This window comes from Mirounga leonina, unplaced genomic scaffold (genome assembly GCF_011800145.1).
Source record: "Mirounga leonina isolate KUSES-001 unplaced genomic scaffold, KU_Mleo_1.0 Mir_129, whole genome shotgun sequence".
NCBI classification, from domain to species: Eukaryota; Metazoa; Chordata; class Mammalia; order Carnivora; family Phocidae; genus Mirounga; species Mirounga leonina.
The window spans coordinates 12,142,267-12,168,079 of record NW_023270323.1 but is presented as its reverse complement, the minus strand read 5'-3'; the positions used below and the strand labels follow the sequence as shown (position 1 = coordinate 12,168,079).

General features: G+C 37.9%; 1 protein-coding gene and 1 pseudogene across 7 annotated transcripts in view; both read left to right on the top strand.

The window, feature by feature from the left end:
- Positions 1 to 25,813, top strand: part of ARHGAP24 (Rho GTPase activating protein 24) — a 508,514-nt gene that overhangs the window by 338,090 nt on the left and 144,611 nt on the right. The window contains exon 1 of one of the 7 annotated variants that reach the window (XM_035004600.1): positions 6,503 to 7,590. The exons of 4 other annotated variants lie outside the window; for them this stretch is intronic. Coding sequence is in view for 1 of the 3 variants with exons in the window: in XM_035004597.1 (XP_034860488.1) it covers positions 10,962 to 11,019 (58 nt within the window). In the remaining 2 variants the exon portion in view is untranslated. Of the gene's footprint in view, positions 1 to 6,502; positions 7,636 to 9,900; positions 11,020 to 25,813 lie in introns of those variants that run through there. 2 more of the 7 variants (XM_035004601.1, XM_035004597.1) reach the window with 2 other exon arrangements.
- LOC118010971 lies at positions 7,677 to 7,885 on the top strand (annotated as a pseudogene).

Genomic DNA, 25,813 nt, shown 5'->3' with positions numbered 1-25,813 from the left:
CTTTCTTTCTTTCTTTCTTTCTTTCTTTCTTTCTTTCTTTCTTTCTTCTTTCTTTTTCTTTCTCTTTCTTTCTCTCTCTCTTTCTTTCTTTTCTTTCTTTCCTCTTCCTTCCTTCCCTCTTTCTTTCTTTCTTTCTCTCTCTCTTTCTTTCTTTCTTTCTTTCTTTCTTTCTTTCTTTCTTTCTTTCTTTCCACTACATTGTAGTAATGGCCCTTGTAAAACATTAGGAAATGGAAGAAAGGAGCACCTGGGTGGCTCAGACGTTAAGTGTGTGCCTTCAGCTTCGGTCATGATCCCAGGGTCCTGGGATCAAGCCCCGCATGGGGCTCTCTGCTCAGTGGGGAGCCTGCTTCTCCCTCTCCCACTCCCCCTGCTTGTGTTCCCTCTCTCGCTGTGTCTCTCTCTGTCAAATAAATAAATAAAACCTTAAAAAAAAAAAAAAGAAGAAGAAAGTGGAAGAAGATCAGGAAGAAAATAAACTTACTCTAATCTCAGTATCTAGAGATAAAAACCATTAACATTGTAAAACAATTTTTCAGATTTTTCTATATTATTAAGTATATATTACAAAATTCAGATAGCATTGCACACACTATTTTCTAATATACTTTACTCAACAAGTGTACCATAAAGCATCTAAAAATTTCTACCTAAATAGTGTTCTAAATTTCAGTCATTATTCTACTGTGGCATATATTGAGAAAGAAGAACAAAGCTGGAGGTATCATAATTCCTGATTTCAAGATATACTACAAAGCTATAGTGATCAAAACAGTATGGTACTGGCACAAAAATAGACACATAGATCAATAGAATAGGATAAGAAGTCCAGAAATCAATCCATGCTTATATGGTCAATTAATCTACAACAAAGGAGGTAAGAATATACAATGGGGAAAAGACAGTCTTTTCAATAAATGGTTTTGGGAAACCTGGACATCCTATATGCAAAATAATGAAACTGAACCACTTTCTTACACCATACACAAAATTAAACTGAAAATGGATTGAAGACCTAAATATAAGACTAAAAACCATAAAACTTCAAAAAGAAAACATGAACAATAAACTCTTGGACATTAGTCTTAGCAATAGTTTTGGGGGGATCTGTCTCCTCGGGCAAGAGAAACAAAATTAAAAATAAACAATTGAGACTATATCAAAATAAAAAGCTTCTGCACAGTGAAGGAAACCATCAACAAAAGAAAAAAAAAGCTACTGAATAGAAGAAGGTATTTGCAAATGTTATATCTGATAAGGGGCTAATACCTAAAATATATAAAGAACTCATATAACTCAATACCAAAAACCCCCAAACAATCTGATTTAAAAATGGGCAGAGGACCTGAACAGACATTTTTTCCAGAGAAGACATACAGATGGCCAAAAAACACATGAAAAGATGCTCAATATCACTCAATCAGGGAAATTCAAATCAAAACCACAATGGGACATCACCTTACACCTGTCAGAATAGCTAGAAAGAAGACAAAAAATAGCAAGTGTTAGCAAGTATGTAGAGAAAAGGGAACTCTTGTGCACTCTTGGTGGGAATGCAAAATGGTGTAGCCACTAAGGAAAAGTGTATGGACGTTCCTTAAAAATTAAAAGTAGAAGTACTGTATGATCCAGCAATTTTACTTCTTGGTATTTATCTGAAGAAAATGAGAATATATATTCAAAAAGACATGTGCACCCCTATGTTCATTGCAGCATTATTTACAATAGCCAAGATATGGTAAGCAACCTAAGTATCTACCAATAGATGAGGGAATGGATAAAGATGTTATCTCTCTCTCTCTCTCTCTCTCTCTCTCTCTCTCACACACACACACACACACATACACACACCCTGGAATATTACATAGCCATTTGCAAAAGCATGCTTGGATCTAGAGGGTATAATGCTAAGTAAAATAAGTCAGAGAAAAACAAATACACTATGATTCCACTTATATGTGGAATCTAAAAAACAAAACAGACGAACAAGCAGAAACAGAATCTTGAATACAGAGAACTAACTGGTGGTTGCCAGAGGGGAGGGAGCTGGGAGATTGAACAAAATAGGTGAAGGGGATTGAAAGGTACAAACTTCAATTTATAAAACATAATTAGTCATGGGGATGAAAACAGAGCATAGGGAATGTAGTAAATAATAATGTAATAACTAAAAAATAATAATAACTATAAACTCTCAGTAATTCCTTCCCCTGTGTTCACAAAGGGATAATAGTCAGGGTTTTTCCCCCTTTATGCATACTCTTAAGTATTTCTTTTTCAAAAACCTTTTTAATGTATTTAGGAAAGCTTTCAGTAAAACCAGCATAGTGATTCTTCTCATCTTGGAGTAGAAAAGGCATTAGTAGGTATATCTTTTTGCAGTCAGGAAAAATTACCATCCAATTAAAAAACAAAATTATGTTTAAAAATATTGTAAATTAAGGGGGCACCTAGGTGGCTCAGTTGGTTAAGTGTCTGACTCTTGATTTTGTCTCAGGTCATGATCTCAGGGTGGTGAGATTGAGCCCCACCTCGGGCTCCATCCTGCGCATGAAGCCTGCTTAAGAGTCTCTCTTCCTGCCTCCCTCTCCCTCTGCCCCTCTCCACTTGCTTGAGTGCGCATGCATGAGAGCGCACGCGCTCTCTCTCTCTCTCTCAAAAACAAAAATAAAAATAAATTAAAAATATAGTAAATTAAGACTGCTTAGGAAGTGTTCAATTTCATGATTTTAACTATATATGGAGTAACAGACTTCACATATGTATCTTTTTTTTTTTTAAAGATTTTATTTATTTATTTGAGAGAGAGAGCATGAGATGGGGGAGGGTCAGAGGGAGAAGCAGACCCCCCGCTGAGCAGGGAGCCCGATGTGGGACTCGATCCCGGGACTCCAGGATCACGACCCGAGCCGAAGGCAGTCGCTTAACTAACTGAGCCACCCAGGTGCCCCACATATGTATCTTTAAGTATCCACACAAAATGCTTGAAATGCTAAAAGCTTACACCTTTCAGATTACTCTAAATTTTTCTGTAAATGACCTTTAATGTTTTAGCAGTATTTGCTTTCTACGGTTAATAAGTATTATGTGGAGTTGTTTCAAAGGCCTAAGGGAAGAAATCAAATTGAAGGGAGTGGCAAGGAAAAATGTGTTAGAAAAATACTTTTCTCTTTGGTTGCAAATTAGAAACAACTCCATCCCGCTCCTCCTTGAACCCAGTTGCACCCTAAGTGGGAGGGTTCTGAGGATTTCAGGCCAGACCTTCTTGAGTATGAAGTTGAACACTGCCACTGGACACATCAGGAAGACGTCATTATTAGGGAAGGCAACAAGAACCAAACAGAAAGGGGCTCCTGGGTGGCTCAGTCATTAAGTGTCTGCCTTTGGCTCAGGACCCTGGGATCAAGCCCCGCATCAGGCTCCTGCTCCTCAGGAAGCCTGCTTCTCCCACTCCCCCTGCTTGTGTTCCCTCTCTCGCTGTGTCTCTCTCTGTCAAATAGATAAATAAAATCTTAAAAAAAAAAAAAAAAAAGAACCAAACAGAAAGCCAAAGCATCTGAACCAACTGAGCCACCCAGGCGCCCCCAAAGCATCTTAATTTACTTTCTTCTCCTCTGACTATTGTTGACCCATGCTTCCAAATGCTTTCTTCTTCATGCATTCTTTCTTTTCAATACATGCTTCTGAAACCAGGATCTCAAAATCCAAGAGAAAAGAAAGTTTTGAGATCAAGAAAGTGAGAAGACGGGGTGCCTGGGTGGCTCAGTCGTTAAGCGTCTGCCTTCAGCTCGGGTCATGATCCCAGAGTCCTGGGATCGAGTCCCACATCGGGCTCCCTGCTCTGCGGGAAGCCTGCTTCTCCCTCTCCCACTCCCCCTGCTTGTGTTCCTGCTCTTGCTATGTCTCTCTCTGTCAAAAAAATAAATAAAATCTTTAAAAAAAAAAAGAAAGTGAGAAGATGATGTGCTTTTAGTTCCTGCTATGGAATTACACCCAGGCAAACACTAGCTGTGGTGTTCTAAGCACAAAATACCTTAATGAGACAGTATAATAATTTGAAGAAAGTGCCAAAAACTGTGTTTTCATTTGTATTATTCTGACTTGAGAGATAATTGAAACCTTACTGCAGTTATTTCTTTTCTTTTCTCTCTTTTTTTTCTCTTCTTTTCTTTCTTTCTTCTTGTTTTTTTTTTTTTTAAATAATTCTGACTGCTTGTTTGCTCATCCTTTCTTCATTCAGAAATAAAATGGATTCGGTAAGGAGAGAAAACAGCATTTTTTACTTTGCCATATGTTACATTTGTCATTGTCAGCTTCCCAGTGGATTCACTCTTCTTATTTTACTTCCTCTTTAGTTAAATATGATGCCCTGAGAACACGTGGGTTGTGGTGAGTGCCAAAATGTGTATTGTAAGCAAAAGTAGCAAGGAAATGAACACCAAATAGCTGAAGGTCCCTGGCCTTCTTTTATGTGGTTTGGTAGTTTAAATGCTGTGTTAGTTTTTTCATTCAGAATTTAACTTGAACAATTGAGTTTAAAGTACCTGCGTTTATTCTTTTTTTCCCATTATTTATTTTGACTTATTACTAACTTAGTGGCCCTGTTACCTTTCTCTCCCTAATAAAAATACCTAACACAAAGTAATTCTATCTGCAAGACTTCCAAATTTTCTTGCTAAGGCTAGACCTGGGAAAAAGAAGAAGGCTAGTTTTATGAAGGCATTTTGGATGGTGCACTTTGCAGTTGGGAATGTTAAAAGCAGAGGCAAGGTATAATTAGACACTGCATTCTCAGAAAATATTTTGAAAATATGGAAAAGGGAGATGGAAGGCTGGAATAGAGGGTATGGTATGAATTGGCTTGCACATACATTACTGCCAGGAATGCCACTTAGAAAGGGGAGAGCCGAAAGAGACACCATGTAGGGCTGTGGTTCAGTCTCTCCCTCTACTTTCCAATAAAATTGGTAGAAAGAATCTGGCATTTGATGAACATCCTCAGACCCAGGAGACTGAAAATTAGGATTCTTAGGTACTCTAAACTACAGCTGAAAAAAATGTCTTTCCTGCTACATTTCATGGTAAGAGATTACCTTGCTTTCTTGTGGGGGTTCCTCAGGGTCCAGTAATTTAAGCAAATTAAAATGCAATAATGTATTGAGTGTACATTGAAAAACAGAGAAGTATTCTGCTACCGAGAAAGAGTTGTCAATTTGAAGATAGGCAGGAACAAATTAAAAAAAAAAAATTATTGGTGCATATTAACAAAATTTTTTTCTTGTATCCTGCAACAACTTTATGATTTAAAAACTCCAAATGTGTTTTTCTAAAAATTTCTGCATCCTTTATGAGTTAACTTGTCTAATAAATACCCTCAAGAAGTTTTCTTGGTAACTTGCATCCTTGCCTTCCCTACCCCCACTATTTAAAAACCAAATGTTATTTCCTTTCTCTTTCTGAGAAAGTTATAGGTAAACAAATTTACTCTGAATACGGGATTCCAGCCATGCTGACCTCGATTGTAATTCAGGCTACACCACTCCCCAGTCCTGTGTGCAGGCTGTTTTCGTCTCCTCTGTGAAATGGGAATAATAATGACTACCTTGTAGGATTACTATGAGGATTAACTGAGATACTATCCATGAACTTCCCAGCCCTGTGTGTCTGGAGACTGGCACTCACATTGTTAGCTCCTTTCTGATTCCCCACTAGTCTCCCTTCTTGGTTCCCCCTACCCCACAACTACCTAATCTCTAAATAACGCATACATCATTGTTTTGGAACATCAGCACGGATGCCCAGAAACATCTGTTCCTGAATGAACTCAGCACTGAATCTGGCATTGCACCCTACCTTTCACCTTGTTTAATACCTTTATGCACCACCTCCCCACCAAACACTTGAGTACACCAGGACACCAGGTGAACTGTGAAGCTAGCCGTCACGTGAGCTGAGCATTTTCTCTCAGGGTTTCAGCGGGTCTGGTTCTGCCTCAAAGACCAGATGGAGCACATGTTGCTCCCAATTAACTGACTCTGGACATGTGGTCACTGCCATCAAGACCCACCACATGGAGGACAGCAGTTCAGTAAAATCTTGAACTCTATTTATAGACCACTTGAAACAAACACGTTCCTGTGAAGCCCAAGGAATCCTCCTTGAGAACACAGAAAGTAATTCACCAGTCCCAGTACTAACGGGCAATTGAAGGGAGGAAAATGCAGTAAGTCCATGTTTTTCCAGCGCTCTACAATTTACAAAGCATTTACTTCTGCTCGTTCTCCCATTTTACCCTGACACCATTCCAGGAGGTAGACAAGCAAACACTAGTAACAGATCCCCATTTTACAGATTACAAAACTGATGTCTAGGAGGTTCAATGAGTTGCTTGTGTTCATATGGCTGGTGAACGGTGGTGGTTGGAGATGGAGGGGAGAGGAAAGTGGTAAAGAATTATTTTCTGTTAGTGCAATCAACCTAAACTTCAGTAAATATTTATTTACCTGTTAGAAAAAATACGTGGGCAAGATAAATAATGTTTCAAAATGTACTTGCAAGCTTAAAATTGTTCCTTCTCCACTTCTGATAGGAAAACCAAAATATGAGAAATAAGCACCCAGAGAGACGCTCCAGGAAAACATTTATAAACATGTTTGTATCTGCCTATAACATATACATATAGAATAATTATATTTTAGGCAAGAAATGCCTTCTTGAAACCTCTCCAAATTAAAATGTGCATATGTCAAGACTAATCTTGAAAAAGATGGTAGGAATTTTTATGAGAAATTTTAATTGATTCTGCCAATCAGCTCTGAATGTATACATCTTTACCATCTTTTTTACTACGGGGGTGATTGCATAATCCCAGTTGTGCACAAAAAGCAAGACTTCACTCAAATGAATTAGTTTATGGACCAGAAATGATTTGGCTCTATACAGATTTATTTCATCTTGATTTTGGCAAAACTTTAATTTTCTAAGACTCCTCTTTAAGTCTTGTTACCTGGAAAAAGGATATGCAAAAACTTTTTGGCCTGAGAAGTATGTCCGGGCAATTTAGAATAGCTACACTAAAATCTCTGTGTGTGTGTGTGTGTGTGTGTGTGTGTTTGAAAGAGTGAGATTATGGTTTAAAGAGTACTGCTGGGTTAGCAGATTGGCTCAGCGCCATTGGGGGATTTTCAGATTTACCGCTTCTCGGACTATTGTCTCGGCTCTGATTTATGGACTCAGAATCTCTTGAAAGGCAAAGTGTCTGGACTTTAGGATCTTTCCTTGTCGGTCCCTCCAATTCCCATATACTCTTTTTTTGCCCGGGTTCACCTTGTGGCGACCTTGTGAGACTCAGCGTTTTTACCTGAGCTCAGTGGCTGGGGAGCCCACCAGTGCTGGCGAGAGAGAGGGCAGTGGTTTCCACTGCTGGGTGATGGAGTCATGGGAAAAACTGCAGCGAACCAACCGAGAGTAGGACCGGAGCCGGGCTCCAGTGTGCTTTAAGCGGCTCAGGACGGAGCAGCTGCTCTGTCTCCCAGCCTGCAAGTGCTGCCTGCATTTGTCACTGACCACTGAAGTGTGTGTTTGTGCAAGGTGAGAGCTGGGGGCTTTCTCGTTAATTTGGAGACAGATCGCCAGGTATTGCTGTTTATTGTGTCTGATAATTTGGGGATGTTGATATCGCTTCTCGGCCTTTTGGCTAAGATCAAGTGTAGTATCTGTTCTTATCAGTTTAATTTGGGGATGTTGATATCACCACCAAGCCAGGACCTAGACCGTGTGTGGTTTTATTTATGCCCTTGCTTTCTGTCACGATCCATTCAGTTCTCTCGAGTGTCCAAATGGTGGCAATGGATTGGACACAGTACTGTCTTACAGTGAAACGTGATCAGTTTAGTGCCGTTTTCTTGGCGTTTTTCATTAATTGCCGCTGCCAGTTGATAGAGCGGTTCATAGACAGAATTCCCGGGCTAATCTAAAAGCGTATGAAAAGTGCTTCAGACATAAATCTGAATTGCTATTTTTGGAGCTCCTGCGGTGGTGTATTCTTTGCTTTACCCACATTTTAGTGGTTGAAACTTTGCAGAGAGCAGAGTGCCTTGGGCTCTGATCTGGTGATAAAAGTAACTGGGGAGTTTCTGGGGTTTTGCTTGTCAGGATGAGAACTTTTGCTTGGCCATTGCTGTGTGTGTGTGTGCGCGCGTGTGTGTATGCATGTGCGATTAAAAAAATTCTTGAGAACCAAAAGAAACCCAAATAATACTTTGCTATATTTTAATGTACTTAAATTAACCAAATCAGCTTGTCAGGCTTTCATTATCAGCATATCTGAATTTGGGAACTTCACATTTTGAGTACATAAGGATAGTACAACTATGGTGTGCTCTTGTGAAGGTATGTGGGGGCACGGAGTCTGTACTCACTAGGAATCCAAAGGAATCCAAAATGTGCTCTGGGTAAGCTGACAGGCCTTAATCTTGTACTGCTTTTATATGTTAGCTACCTAACTGAACCTATACAAAATATGAAGGAGATACTCTGTATTCTTGTATCTAAGTACATATACAGATTTATATTTATGAAACACATGCTCTAGAAAAGGGAAACATGGGAATTTGGCATTGTATAAACAGAGTAGCAAAAAAGTTCAAAAAGCTATCAAATTTTACAAGGAAGGAAAAGGTAATACATTAAGATGAGGAATGATTATGATGGGATACCGAAAAGTACATCAACTGCTCAAATTTTTATGTCTAGTGAAAGAACAATAGCATATTTAAGGAAATTCAGAGTCAGCAGAAATGAAGCCAAGAGCAAAAATTCTTAATAAACATGTTGTCAACCTGTCTCTGAATGTACTCGTCTGTCTTAATTAGCTTGAATTCTGTTGCCAAGATTGATAAAGTTAGAATTAAAAAAATGCAAATTTTATTCAATTGGTTTCCATTTGGGTAGATTTTTTTTGAAACTAATAAAGTATAATAAGCTATATTAAAATGCAGTGAACATTAAAATTGTTCAAAGCACTTTGCAACTAATATACACTCTTAAAATCATTTGTCCCACTTTTTGCATTATGTCAGTTGGGAAGAAGGGTCTAATATTCTAAGCTAGAATGTCACCTGTTGTTACGTACATATGTACTGCTGAGTTCTTTGGACACTCTCGTCATAGCTTCTTGCTTTCAGACTGTGTTAGAGCACTATGGAATGGTGAGCCGACAACACCTGACTCTAACATGGTCATGCTTTCTGTGTGAGTTAAGAACAGCAATAGTTTTCATTTGACAGATATGGAACTTGAGGTGTACAAAAATTGATGATTGGCCTTTCCATATTGGAACCCATCCTACCCTTTTCCACTGCCATAATCCAAAATGTGGCTACTTTTTAAAAAAGTTTAATATGACTTAATTTCTGTGACTGAAAAGATGTGAAGGGGGGGCCTCTTACCACTGTTTTATAGATATTATGATACCTGCATCTCTATGATGATTACAGTACAATGTGTTCAAATGTGGTGTCCATCTGTACACAGGTCACCCTCCATGCAAAAAGACTAGAAACTTAGTCATCTAGTTCATGAACCATAATCAATGTAAACAGCCAAAAAAAAAAAAAAGCCTTAGGTAGCGTCTGCGTTTATTCTTTGGATAACTAGCTTACTGCGATATGCAAAGAGGCTTAAAAAGGTTTAGAGATTACAGGTACTGACCTCAAAGTGCATGCCAGTCTGTTCAAACACATTTAGTTCTTTTTTCTTTAGAGAGAGAGAGAGAGAGAGAACACTCAAGCACCACGGGGTGGGAGTGGGGAGTGGGGATCCTAAGCAGGCTCCACACCCAGCATGGAGCCTGACGCGGGGCTCAATCTCACAACCCTGAGGTCATGCATGACCTGAGCTAAAACCAAGAGCCAGACCCTCAACCAACTGAGCCACCCAGGTGCCCCTCAAACACATTTACTTCTATGCCATTAAGCTCTCCTAGCTAAAGGAAAAGATTAGCCTTTACTTATATATTTGATAAGCATCTCTAATTTTTTAGAAAGCTTAAATTTAACATTCTGTGTTCTTGGTTTTTCTCTCCTTCTTTCAGCTTTATACTTTATTCTAGACTTTAAAATTGCAAAGTCTTTAATTACTGAACCTTCTTTCTTTAGACCTACACTCAATCTCTTCACCCTGGGCAAGAAAACAACTGTGATTTATCTCCTGGGACTGGGGAAAGACCCACTTCCCCTGAGATCAAGAGATTACTGCCCATTCTGAGCAGGAAAATGGGGTGGTTGTTGGGAAAGAATGGCTACCAGGCAGGGTAGGAATGTCTCTTGTGCCTAGCATTTCAGCGATTCACGTGTTCCTACACATCGAGTCTGTAACTAGACTTGGAAACCTTTATCAACAATTGTTGACACATACCAACATAGTTACACTTTCACAAAGGCTTTTGGTAAATTGAGATTAAGTGTGATTTGTAGTACATGGGGTTTACTTAAAGTGGTATCAGTAGTTTTTATGTTTCTTTACCTTAGCATTAAGGTAATTAAGTTCTCTTCTGCTTACTAACTCCACACACACACACCCCCACCACCACCAAGTAGTGTACATTCAGATGAAGTAATGGGCACTCACAAAACTTTTAACTCTTACTTCCAGATTCCTTAGTGTAAGCCTGGGTTATTTGGCGATAAGAAACTTGGAAAGCAGGGTTTGTGATATGACTATTCCTCTGTTAGAATATCCCTCTGAGGCCAAAAAATGTCCTGACAGTCACAGGCTCCTTAGTGAGTCACTGGACTTTGAGAACTAGGCAGCTGGAGTTAGAGCCATATGGCAGCAGGTGATTCTCCGTTGGAGACAGAGACTAAAAACATTGTCTACAATCTGCTTAAAGGGTCTCATTATTTGTCTTGAATCCAGGGTCTACAAAGGAAATGGAATGTGTATAGTCTGGTTGTTAGAAGATGGATTCAAATTGTGACTGCCTGTCATCCTTGGCCACCATAGGAAATACCCACCAACGTAACTTATCTCAAATATGTATTTTACACGCCATGCAATTCCTGTTTTTTTTTTTTAACCTTAAAATTATTTTTGCCAGGGCAGACTTCACATCTGATTCTAATGTCTATCAGGTTCCCCCTTTCAGCTACTCTCTACCATATACCACAAATAATTTTTTAATGCTAATAACTAGTTAAACTCTTCACATTCTAACAGCCAAATGATTCTCATCAATATGTAATTCAAATAATCATGAGACAATGTATTTACAACTTCCAAATATTTCTAATGGCCAAGAAACCATCAACAGGAAATCATTGCCAAGTTTCTTATTACAGGTATATTGGATATTAAGGGAATGTTCAAGAATTCTACTCCAACATAACAAAATTAATAGAAAGAGACTTTTATATGCTCCCTTCTGATAGAATACTTTAAAGGTCAACCTGCCTTGAATATTTTGATGATAAAGTATAAAACATTGGAGGCTATCCCTTCCCTATTCTCTTGTAGAATGGGGTTTCACTAGACTGATAACTCTTAGAAGAGCACGTCAGTGTGTGAAGAGGGATTATTTTGTATCTATAAGACGATCTCTTTTTCTTTATGTTTATGTAAGAACTATGCTTTTCAATGCAAGTTTTATTATTTATGTATAGTGAGACCAATAGATCAGGAGATGATTATCATTGAAAAGATAGTTTGTGACTCACAGTTCCCAAGGAGGAGGCACAGCATGCCATGGGGTGGGGGTGGGGGCACTTGGGGAAGCACCAGGCAAAGCAGGGTAGGCAGGTTTAGGATTGGCTAGTTTGAATAATTTCAGGAGGCTCTGGGGTATTAGGGACTGTCTCTAGTTGTCTGGGTACCTGGCCCTGAGGTGGTGAGGGCGGATGGATAGTGTCCCAGAGGGAGAGCCTTGTAAGAGCCAATAAAGGCGTTAGGTTATGAGCTCTGGATTGATTTATTTGCATATGAAAGGTATGCTCGTAGGTAGGCCTTTTTACTATCTTTAGAAATTAGCTAACCATGGGAAGGGCAGTCTCTCCAGAGTCAGCAGGACCCCAGAAGTCAAAGCATCAGAAGTATAGAAAATAAGAAGACATAACTAAAACAAATGAACACTCCCAAACAGGAATAGATTACTTAATATCATTTTGCCAAGTGTGGTGTTTACCTGGTTAGTACATTATGGACAACAATCTCTTGACACCAAATGCTCCCTATCAATTCAGGCAATCCTCCTTGTGAATTTCACAGACGTTTTTGTTTCATTACTTTGGTTTATAAATTCAGTGCTTTGAAACAACAAAAGGGTTGAAAATAACTGAATCCTCTTTACTGAATAATTAGGTATATTTTCCTTGTCCTACACCACTAGGTGTCCTACACGATATTACTTGATTTAGAGACTAACAATGCTACCATATGAGAGTTCTGGTAAAACTTCTTTTTTTATTTTGTTTTAACACTAGAATTATTAAAGGATAACTTTGTCTTTGCAACATTCCCCATTCACCTTTGGCTGGGATCATCCTTTGGCACACAATAGTTAATAAATAATTGTTAAATGAACAATTAAATGATGAAATCAACCAAACTCATTAGCAGAATTTTCTTCACATTCCTTAAAAAGCCTTTCAGACTGTTTCCAGTCTGATTTTCATAATAATGAGATTCAGAAAAAAAAGGAGTAAAATTGATGATTATTTTGTTCAAACAAAAGTTGAACCTCCTATCGTTTAAAAACATCCATAGCCAAACGTGCCCTTATAAGCAAACATAAAATGTGACATGGGACATGCATAAATTGAGTAGCAATTCAGTTTGAACTAAATTGGCAAATGTAACTCATAATGTCCCTATTCCTCAAGCCATCAACAATGTACAGAGAGATCAAAGAACTTTTCATAGTTGAATAGGATAATTAGTTTATCAAATTAGAGTAGATAAACATGTGCTAAAAATAGTCCATAATCAAGGAAGGACAAACCTCAGAAATATGGCATTTCCTCCTTGCACTATTTCTCCTTTCCATTTTTAAACATTTAGGAAAGAAGAAAGCATATGTATGGTGTTTCAGTGGAATGGATTTTTTTTTTTTTACTCCCTATTTAATTTCTCCATTCCACTTATTGGAATTCCTTGCAGGAATTTAGTGTGTAATAAATATGGAGCTTAAAAACAGTGGGGAAGGATGAATGAGTCGACAATAGGTATTGGTACAACTAGATAGCCATTTAGGGGAAAAAATGTTTATTCCTTTACTCCAAAATAAATTCTAGAGGAGCTGAAGATTTAGATGAAAATTATGAAACAATATGCATGGAAGCAGAAGGCTTTGGTGTGCTAACTTGCACAGAGTAGATGCTGTACCGACCACGTCCCTAAGCAGCTGTATGCAGGGGCAGAGATGGCGTTCTGCCACTTGGAAGGTACTTAGACTTGATGGCCATGACAGTTATTACCATAGCAAAAGGGAGGCATGTCCACATGGTCCTTTCTCTGTACCATCTGCCCCCCATCCTCTATGTCATTCAGGCACCCAAGTTTCTGAGATGAAGGAAAGCAAAGATATAAATGTAAATCTGATTTCTTTTTTAATTCCAGAGCATCATGATGCTTTATGTTTTATCCTGGAGCCAGACAAGTGTTAGGAAAAAACTGTAGACTGGTTTCTTGCTCTTAGTTCTTCTGATTCCCAAAGCTGGCATTTGATTGAGGCCTCAAAGTAACAACACTCTCTCTGGTATCAGCAGGTTTCTGGTTTATGATTTCCATTGGTGTGACAAGGGAATGAGACACTGTCAGCTGCATGCTGGCCCTTCTGAGTTGTTAATTAGACGAGATTGAACCCATTCAAGGGGCATGTGCTTGGTGGGAAGCAGGAGGGCTTCCGCTGGAAAGCTTTTTCCTTAGGGTCTGTGGAGTCTCCCCTTTTTCACTTCCTATTCCTCTAGTTGATTTCTTTATCCTGGCATTCCTCCCCTTCCATGACCTCTCATACCGCCTCACACCGTCCTCTGACCTGGATAAAAGAAACACTTATGTCATTCACGCTAGGTTTCTCAGACTGGCAGGCCATTAGGAGCAATGTGCAATGTTCCTAGCAACAGATGAAGGCAAATCCACAGCACTTCAAAAGCCCGCAGGCACTGAAAAATCATAGAGGACTACCTAGTTATATTTGAAACTTCTGCTTTGTGGATATGTATGTATTAGTTAAGAAATCTAGAGAATTTTTAAAGTATTTTTTTGGTTTATTTTTAATAGAAACTTGGGAGGTTTCTAAAACAATCATGATGAATGTAGTCAAGATGCTGAGAGTGAAGGCCAAATGTGTCTAGCTAAAATCTAAAAGTAGGGCCTATAAAGTTCACTGGCAGTCACAGGAAGGTGATTTTAATTACCAGGAATAGCTTATATGTGTTAATGACACAAGCACTGGGGCAGTTAGATCTGTTTTGAAATCCATGAATAAGTTGTTTGACCATGGGAAAGTTATTCAACCTTTTAAGTTTCCTTTTTAACATCTGTACTATTAATATAAATCACATATTTTGAGGTTAAAGTGACAAAATACGTATGTGGATTTGTCTATAGTAGAGGAAGTCATCAAAAAGCTAATCAGTATAGATTATAAATGGAGATGTTTTAGCAAATAGGACTGCCATGATTTTGTGGAGAAGTGAATTTTTTTCTAGATCAGGAAAAAGGATGAAGTTGGAAAAGTTTAGTGGGGAGAATAAGGCAAAAAATAATGAGAGATAAAACAGGGAGAATCTATCACAAAAAGTGGATCTGATTACCATTGTGTAACTTCCTTCCATGGAAGCTAACACAATAGTGCACCCTTATTTATGCTTGAGGACTGAATGAATAAAAGAAAGAATGAGACAGTAACAGTAATGGTGGAGGGAACTGGAAAGTTGTATAAAAGAATGTTTTAAAACACCCCTAAGATGTTCTATCTGAAGTACACTGTGTTTGTCAGATTTATCTACAATACTAAAAAAAAAAAAATAAAAAAATGAGCCACCAAACCAAGAAGAACAGGTATGTTAGTTACACAGTATGTGCTTTATCATAGTCCATAAAGTGAAAAGAGTGATTCTTTGAACATGCAAAGGAATGACACACCTGTCAAATCAGAGAGAAAGAAACCTATGAAGTCAGCATGGTTTCTGGTAGAAGTCAAAAGTGAACCCAGAGCCCGAACTGGAAAGAACATTAATCTTAAAGAAATGTCAAACTGAGATGAGGACCTCAACCTAGAGATCATTTAGCATTTGGTGAGGGTCAAAGAATTATCATCCCTTGCTTTGCTTTATTTAGTTTCCCCAGGCCTTGCCCATTAAATGTCAATAACTCCCTCCATTTATTGTGAACACTCAAACACTCCTCTGCTTTTCCAAATTCTCCTCAAAGTAGTGTTCCCACCCCCCAGTTGGGAACCACAGAGAGTATAAAAAATAAGATGAACTATATTCAGAAGTGGCCACGTATCCAAGAACTTCACATCCTTGACTTTCATGGATCTTGGAAGCATGTTTTTTGGGTTTTGTTTTTGTTTTACTATTTTAAAGTGAAAGCAAAGGTCTATAATGGCTTTTAAGTAATTTGTCCTTTTGCTGAGGAATGTGCTTTGAATCCTGTTTGTTATAAAACTGATTTGTACGGACTCATCACTTAACTAGTGAGTGAGATTAGCTTACCTCATGCTTGCCTACACCTTTGCATTTAAGTCTGTGTGGGCTGTTTTTCCTACTTGTATTCATTGCCAATTTAATAACTCTCATAATACGGTTTTCAGAACAAACAAACAAACTTTGTTTCATCATACAAACTGCCTCTGAAAACAAAGGCAATTGGTAGGGCTGCTAATGAAGCGCAAAGGATCCGAAGAGGTAATATTAAATGGAAATTCATAGACAAGAGCAGTTTTGAATAAACTATGGAATTCAGCTTTGGCAGTATTGGTAACCTTTGTCAAAATGTGTCCACCATATGTGCCATAAAACAACAGCAATAACAGTAAAAAAATGGTTTGTAAGATTGTTTTAATGCCTTTATAATTGACTTTAGGTCTATATTTACAGAATTATTAAGGGGCCACTCCACGTTTTTAGTTATGTTCCATTTTCTGAAGAAAATGCTATGTTATAGAAGTATTTGAGAATTTAGAGATTCACAAAAATCTCAGGATATGTTCCTTGAGAGTGTTAAGAGTCAAATTTGTTGGTTCCTAAGGGGAACAAACAAAAGATACCGTGAATGGTAGATTTAACTGTTTCACGGTTAACACCTGCAGTAACCATAGGACTAATCCAAACTTTCTTCTTTGGCAAACCTGAGAAACATGACCTACCCCTTCGTGTTACCTTATCTGTGTGTGGGATGTTGTTCTCACATTCCTCACATTGTACTAAGTTTAGTGGTGCACTGAAATTTTCTGTATGTGTCAGAGAGGAGAAACAGAAGAGTGTCAGGGCAAAGTTGTGAATACAGTAGCTGTATTACTTTCCTACGGCTGTCAGAACAAAATTCCATAAACTGGGTGGCTTAAACAACAGAATGTACTGTCTCGCAGTTCTGGGGGCCAGAAGTCTAAAATCAAAGTGTTGGCAGGTCAGTGCTCCATCTGAAGGTGCTAGGGAACGATCTGTTCCAGGCTTCTTTCCTAGTTTCCTAGTAGCTTCAGGCATTTCTTAGCTTGTAGATAGCTGTCTTCTCCCTATGTCTTTTCAACATTTTCTTTCTGTGAGTGTCTGTCTCGAATTTCTCCTTTTTTCTTTAAAGATTTTATTTATTTGTCAGAGAGAGAGAGAGAGAGAGAGCACAAGTAGGGGGACCTTCAGGCCAGAGGGAAAAGCAGACTCCCTGCTGAGCAAGGAGCCTGATGCAGAACTCGATCCCAGTACCCTGGGATCATGACCTGAGCCAAAGGCAGACGCTTAACTGACTGAGCCACCCAGATGTCCCTCGAATTTCTCCTTTTAATAAGGATACCAGTCCTACTGGATTAGGACCTATTCTGTTGATCTCATTTTAACTTAATCATTCCTGTAAAGACCGTTCCTATTTCCAAATAAGTTCAGTATCTGAGGTACTTGGGGTCAGAACTTCAACATCTCTCTTGGGGTGGGGGGAGGGGGGCACAATTCAATTTATAACCTTGGCTCAAAAGAGGTGATAATAAGGAGAGATCCTAGGAAAATTCAGAATGCAGGGCTGGCTGCTCCATGACCTCCACACTCTTCACGATGTGGTCAGTGGATCACTATCACCTCGGAGCTGGTTAGGAATGCAGAACCTCAAGCTCCATCCTAGGCCTCCCAAGTCAGAATCTGCATCTTCACCTACATCCCCAGCTGTTTCATTAATGCATTAAAGTTTGAGAAGAGCTATTGCAGCTCATAGAATAAGAACTTCATTCTCAAATGCCAAGAAAGAGAACCAAAAAAGAACAGTGTTTATGTGCAGAGGCCCCATTAATATGTACACATAGCAAGTAGAAGCCATTATTCCAGCAGAGCTACGGCACAGTCATTTGTAAAGGAAATATTGATCGCAGGCTAATTTTAGGAATTAAATTTCAATTATCATTAATTTCCCTTACTGTAGATTTTCCCCTGGGAGTGAACTCAGAAGATCATCATAAGCAGAGATAGCTCTATTTCTTGTTCCTACACTTACTTTGTTTATGTAAATTGCTTCTTTTCTGCCAAACTGGTCTACAATATGAGTTGACCTAGCTAGCTGAGTCATACAACTTAATCCTGAAATAAGGCCCTTTGAGGCAACAACAACAAGAACAACAACAACAAAAATTTTCCAGCACCGGGGAAAAGACATTTGAGTTTATAGCATCATCTTCTAAGTGATCAAAAACACGTAAAGTCTTGCCTAACTTATTTCTCTGCCTTTCGGTCCCGTAGTCTTTGGCACCCCTAAAAGTGTAATTCAGCCAGAAATTGTAGTTATAGGGTCTATGTTACATGAAGACAAATGGAAAGATAAAACTTTAAAATAAAGGAGGCAGAGTTAATTGTCCTAGAGTCAGCTTTGGCAAATGCTTATTATAGCAGGGGAAAAATATGGCTTCCTGAGATGGAGTCTGAGGGCATGTTCTCATGGGCTTGGGGACTCAAAGTGACATATGATTGCCCACAAAATTAAAATATGCTCAGGAGGAATCTGCTGCTTTAAAATCCAGGATATCAGCCAGTATGCACCATGAACCATATTCTGGTTGCATTAAAACTGCCATGTTGTGGATAATATTGTACATAAATTTCCCGATATGGGAATGAACCTTTGAAACTGAAAATTAGAGAACTCTTGATAACATTTGGACCCTCTTCTCTTGATACCTATACTTGGTTAGTTTCCTAGATAAGCACTGGCATTTCTGATCTGTTAGCTCTATCTATTTATTAAGTAGTAAAACCGTACTCTGAAAATTTATTAGCGCCATGATTTAATTGTCTTGATGATCCTTTCTGCTAACATTCTTTCTTGAATTTGAATTCATTCTTTCTTGAATTTGAAAAATGTCAAGACGGAATAGTGAACATGTAGTTTTACTGTGCCAGCCACTTTCCTGAGTGCCTTGTCTCCTTAAATATACTTAATTCTCACCACAGTGCTATAAATTGCAGATGAGGAAATTGTGCAGATGAGGGAATTGAGGCAGACAGAGGTTACATAAGTTGCTATGTCAGTGTTGCCCAAGTCAGAATTCCAGTTCCAACTCGAGAGGCCTGTGCATAACCACTGTGGATACCGCCTCTCAAGAGAGACATGTAATCATTCTGAATATCTCATTAAAAGGTCAAAATAACTAGTTTAAAATGTGTTTTTAAAATCTTGTATTGCAACAGAGAATTACTACTGCAGATGTGACCCCTCTTCTTTTGGAACTGTGACCTTCCTCAAGTGATATATTTTAGGTACATTTCCTTTCAGTTATAAACCAAATAAATGTTTTCCTTACCGCCCCCCCCCCTTGGTTCCATACCTTCTCCATTTAGCTTTGCCATGTACCTGCTGCCTCCTTTATTCACTTGAGAACGCACCTTGGATGTTTCTGCTCTTCCTCTCTTTGCTTCTGCCTCCAGCTGAATTGAACTCCTCACTTTTATTTGCTGTTGTTGTTCTGGTCTATATGCAGTTCTGAGAAAATCATAGGCCATTTGCCACAACCTGAACATTGTCCGTGGCATTCCCACAAACAACTAATTAACTTAAGTGGCATGTAATAAATGTTTTTTTTAAAAGATTTTATTTATTTATTTGCCAGAGAGATAGAGAGCACAAGTAGGCAGAGAGGCAGGCAGAGGGAGAGGGAGAAGCAAGCTCCCCGCTGAGCAGGGAGCCCTATGCAAGACTCGATTCCAGGACCGCGGAATCATGACCTGAGCCGAAGGCAGCTGCTTAACCAACTGAGCCACCCAGGCACCCCTGTAATAAATGTTTGATGCCTCCTTAATTCCAGAAGGAAGGGGAAACACGACAGTGACAATGAACTAAACATAGTAACTACTCCTATTGCTTTGGGGAATCTTAATAAAACAAGATAGACTCAATTGAGATAGTTGCACAGATTATCTTAAACATGAAGAAGAGCAATTTATAAATATGTATTGCTTAGCATAGTCCTTACTTCCAAGTACCTTTCTCAAAGAGGAAAATGTATTCTTGATTAAAATTTGGATATCAGAGGATAGAAACTTTCTAGTTGTCCATACCTTTTTATCGGTATTATTTATCCAAACTTGAATCCCTGATAACAGAGTTTATGTTCACATAGAACCTCTTTATCACTGCAGATGAAGCTTTAAATCTGCATTTGTCTGATTATAATTCCAAATTTTTTAAGAATAAAATGATTTTGAGAATACAGTAATTTCACTCTGTTGACCAAGAAGATGCAAAATAAGTGCTTTTAACTGGAGTTAATTTAGAAGCTATAAAGTACATTTGTCAAGAATTCAGTGACCTATATTAAGTTGGAGAAAACAGAACAAAACAAAAATAAAAAACACATGACAGAATAAACTAAACTTTGAAAACAATCCTTCAGAAAACTAGTGCCAGGGGCCCCTGGGTGGCTCAGTCAGTTAAGCATCTGACTCTTGGTTTCGGCTCAGGCCATGATCTCGGGGTCATGAGATGGAGCCCTGCACTGGACTCCATGCTTAGCACAGAGTCTGCTTGAGATTCTCTCTCCCTCTCCCTCTGCCCCTTCCCCTGCTCATTATCTCTCTCTCTCAGATAAATGAATAAAATCTTAAAAAAAAAAAAAAAAGGAAGAAAACGAGTGCTAATTTCACACTTATTCAAGGGACATGAGGAATCATCTTTCCTGAACTGCATTTTAAATCTTGCTTTAAGTGGTGAGCTTGTGTAATTAAAGGCCATGAAGAAGAGATACACGTCAGAGTAGACACTGAGCCCAGCAGCCGGGCAAGGCGTGACGAAGTGAGTGGCCCAGTAGTGGCCCTGCGCACGTGGCATTAAACTCACTATTCTAATTCCAGTTTATATCTCAGGGCTAGTTATCAAAAATTGTATGAAATGTGTGAAGAGCAACTTTCTTTTTGATCCATAAAACGTTACGAAAATGAGTTTCAAATGTGAAAGGCAGTAGGGATCTTGCAGTTCTCATCTTTTTCTCAGTGATGCATTCATTCTAGCATACATTTCTTTATTTCATCGTGCTTCATGGTCCTGAGGTAGAACGTGGTGCAGAACTTTCTGTTGTAATTGATTTCATGGCAGTTTTAAGACATGTGATATTTGGTTAATATGAATGAGAAACAAATATTCAAAAGCTAATGTTTTAAACTCTGTTGAAATAAATATACATTTTTCAACATTGGTATAAAGTTGGTTAAAATACATAGTTTTCAAGATGCATGCCTCTGTGCCTTTTAATACGAATTCTTATGTGTCCAAATGATGTTATTTACTGAAAATGGGAAGTATGGGTAGATTTTTAAACTCTGAAACCAACTACTGATGCCTCCTATTTTAAGCAAATATAGTGCATTACAAAATTTCCTATTTCTACCAGATGGACAAACGTAGAGGGTGTTATTTTCATCTGTAACAATAATTTCATATAATTCCACATTTTTCAAGATAAGTTCTTCAAGGAGGAAGTAGTAATGGAAGAATTCTCTTTGGGGATTCTTTGGACACCAATAATTTGGGGCTTGCATGTGATTGAGATGATAAAAATAATACACTAGACATTTGTTTATCCAAATACAACTGTATGAAGTAGTCGTAGTATCCTTTCTACTTTATAGCAAAGGAAACAGCTGAGTTTTAGAGAGATGGAATTACTTCTCCAACTATCAAATAGCAGAGTTTAGGTCCAAACTCAACTGGTCTTGAGACCCAAGAGGCCAGGGGCTCTTATATCAACCCTCCTCAGTTCAATTTTATAGCCTTCCAAGGAGCCTCCTGCTGAAGCCTCGACCTGTGTAACACTGCTGAATGAAATGCTTTCCCTGAATGTGTTCCATATATGGGTATGCACAGGTGGGGCAAAAGGAAGACATTCTCACCTGTGTTTCAGACAAATTTGGCTTTACGTATATTGCCATGTAACATAAAAATCTACCAATTGTATATTAGACTTCTGTGTCCACTTTCATCTGAAGAAAAATTTCTACAAAAGACAAACAAAAATAAAAGAACAAACAAAATTACCACTATAATGAAAGAAAATGATAATATTAATAATGTCTAACACATATGTAGGACTTATATAAGCCAGGAACTATTTCAGGTAATTCTTATTGCTAAGTAATTCTTATTGCTGAGATAAATTCTATTACTTTCATTTCATAGACCAGGAAACAGAAGAGGTTAAATGACTTACTCAAGGTCTCAGCTCGTAAGGAATGCAGATAGAACTAGAATCCAGGTAGTCTGGCTTCTGAATCTGGGCTCTTAAACACTATGCTATGCATCCTCCAAACTGTGAATAATAATAATAATAATAACATTAAAATAATAACATTAAAATAATAACAAAAATAATAAATAATATAGTTCTCACTACGTACCAGGCTCTATTCTAAGCTTTTACACACAAGCCTGCTTATGTGGCCCTTTCCTCTTATGTAAAAGAGAGGAAAAAAGAGCAGGAATATGCCTCTGAAACAAATAGAATATTTCAGACATAATAAAAAATGGGTTGCCTGTTGAACATATATCCTATATGTAATGTACTTGAGTGATATAAAAGGAGATGCATGTGTACCCCTCAAGAGGAAATTTCAGGGTTCTTTTTTTAAAATAAATGCATAATTAATATCATTCAGGTCTTTGGTGATTGCCTGCCCCTGCCCCTGACTCCTCAGTTGAGTGCAGTAGGAAGTAGATGGAAACTTAAGGCCCATGTTCACTCTCTGTGCAAATCCAGCTCTCTCTTTCATGTGGATGAGGTTCGAGTACAGGCTCTGGAGTCAGGACATGACGATTCAAATCCTGGCTCTGTCTCTGCTACCCGGGTGATGCTGGGCTAGTAACTTACCCTTTGTCTCTTAGTGGCCCCATCCACAGATTGGAAGGAGTCATATTTTACATATCATCTGGCTGTCTTGAGGGCTAAACGATGTAAAACATTTCGTTGTTGTTATTACAACACAATAAATGAAGTCCTCCAGGTCCGTGTTATAAAAGCTCGTATAAAACTTTACAGAACTGCTACTTTACCTCGATCTAGTGCCATAAAGTGAGGCGCAATAAAGAAAAACGAGTCATGAATTCAACCCATGAGAACTGGCAAGGCGCATTATATACACATCAGCTGTGGCAAAAATAAGTCAACATTGTTTGTAGAAGGCCTGTGATGTCTGGATTACCAGCTGTCTGGAGAAAGGGGAACATAGCTTCCTTTTTTTGTTTAATGTGATCTGCCAGCCAGCTGGTATTAGGGGAGAGTAAGGGAGCGCATGTTGAGGGAGCCTCCCTCTGTGCCAAGTGCATTGTGTAACTTGTCTCATCTGGCCCTCCCAACTTAATAGTCAGATGGTATCACTACCCCTGGTGCACACGCGTGGGAGCCTGAGACTTAGGCAGGGCAAATAGCCCAGCCAAGAACCCACAGGTAGTAAATGGATTCTGATTCCAAATTCAGTCAGACCATACTATTGACAGCTCTTGATAATGCTAAGTAGACTCACCATTAACCAGTCGGAGTTAGCACTAAAAATCAAAAATTTCATATTAAGAAACATCACATATTACAGTAAGGTATTTAAAAAATTGTATGATCTACAAATGCTTATTTGTAAATGGCCTCTAGTTTTTTCCCATTAATAATTTACCCCAAAGTGTCTGTGGCTTTCATTTCCATTTGTTCTCTCCCTTTTTAACTCTTCGTATTTTTTCCTTATTCCAAAACTGTAGAAGGGATGAATATTATGTACCCGAGTAAGAAACTTTTAAGTGTATGAAAAAAATTTTAAATGCACAAGGTTAGAAATATACTAGACTTCCTTCCTGTAAGTATCCATAGGAAATGAACCCCGGGAAAGTGTTAAATTTGTCATTATTGAGTCAAACATACAAGGTACTATTAGAATTTTTATGACTTAGAGAAGCCTATAAGTTTTTAAAAGATTAGGTTGGTGGTATAATAAGATTTTCTATTTAGGTTGATACTGCCACTAAAATGCTAGATTAGCCAGGTAGTTCTTTTATTTTTTCTATATGTCTAATACTGTAAAAATAGATTAACAGAATTCATACCGGGCCATTTGTCAGGAAACCTGTGTTCTAGTTCTATGTCCTGTCATTATCCATGATTTACAGGTAAGGAGAGATTAAAGAGCTAATATCCAAATGCAAATGCAAATAACAGGAAAAGCAAAAAGAACTCATGATAAAAAAAAATTTGATAGTAGATTCATAATTTTGAACTTTAAATCCTTTGACTCATCCATTATAGACCAGAAGACAGATATTCCTTAGCTAACGCTCATATTCCTTAGCTAATAAGTTAATCAAGTTTAACCAAAAAGAATACCAAAAATGTTTGACCACTAATTCCAACTGATCGAATAAATCTGAACTTAGAGATTGGTGTATAGGAAAAATAAGAAAAAAAATAAATTTTCCTTATAAATAACTTTATATTTTAAAATAATTTCTCACAAATATAAATTTGTGTATGTTCATGGATAGACATTTTATGGAAAGTTTGTTCATTCAAAGCTAAACCTTTCTCATGAATCAACGTTTTTCATGGGATTTTAAGTAATGCTGGAGGGAAATTTTCTTTAGCGTGCTTTGTTCTGTAGAATTAATAGTGCAAATCGAATATGACATGGAAGTTATTACAGTAGTATTAGATGGAAAAGATAGGCAACTGTAACTAGAGTAAAATTTAATTGTTTTCAGGATAAAAATTTTTCTACATTGTTTTGTGTTCCTAGAATGAGAATAAGATGTGTGTGCGCATGTGTGCACACGCACATGCATGAGAACATGTATGTGTTCATACGTGTACGTGTTTTGTGAGTGAGCAGGGTGGAATGGGAATGTGAGCATTGACACTGGCCTTAAAAAAAGAGTAAAACATTCTATTCTATGAGATTACGTATATATTGAACTTAGCACATTAAGGTGTGTTACAGAGATGGGGGGATTAATTCGTGTTAAAGGTATAAATAAATTATAAATTGTTATAAATTTAGTCTTCAAATCACTTTCATTTAAACTCAAGCCTAATGAACAAGGGCTTCATCTCTAACAAGCATCTGAGAAAGTACATTGGTGTATGAAGTTGAAGGCTTACAATAAGTCAATAAAATCAATTTACAATAAAATCATATTTTACCATGGCAAGAATATAATTTTGTCAAAATAAAGAGTGCTATGAAATATCTGAGAAACCCATTTGTTTACAGAAAAATAAACAAAAGTTAGAATTTTTTTGCAGTTTAAGCTATTGACTATAATGCAATATTCTAAAATCATTGACTATATATTATTGATTTCTGTTACAATCTGTTATAGAAGCTGATGTTGATGCAAAATGTACATTGAACTATGTCTTTTTCACAGCCAAATGTGTGAAATTTTATCACTTAGACATACTTTAATTAGGTGCAGAATAATTAAATAGAATGGATTATACGAAGAGCCCCAAAATGTGGTAACCAGATGACATGTTTTTAAATCTTCCCTTGCTTATGAAAACGTAACAATAGATCCTAATTGTTTACTTTCTTTGGGTAAAGAATAAATGAGATGACATACATAATACATAAGCTTCTCCCTAAAATACTGTAGATTATTCATTATCTTTATTGACATTGCTGTTATTAGCAGTTTAGTATTATTATAAGTTGTTACACGGAATGGTACAATAGGGAAACTTTATAAAATGGATTTAGGACTTTATAAGAAAGAAAAATTGGTTGAAGACTGACATAAGATCCTAGAGATACAGACTCTCCAACAGAATCTGCTGGTTGAAGGCGAGGACCCTGGCCGTGCTACTGTTTGTTGCATCTCTTGGCCATGGCTCTGTACCCAACGTCATATTATAAGCCATTAATAAATACTGATTGCGGGCGTCTGGGTGGCTCAGTCGTTAAGCGTCTGCCTTGGGCTCAGGTCATGATCCCAGGGTCCTGGGATCGAGTCCCACATCGGGCTCCCTGTTCGGCGGGAAGCCTGCTTCTCCCTCTCCCGCTCCCCCTGCTTGTGTTCCTGCTCTCGCTATCTCTCTCTGTCACATAAATAAATAAATAAATAAATAAATAAATAAATAAATAAATAAATA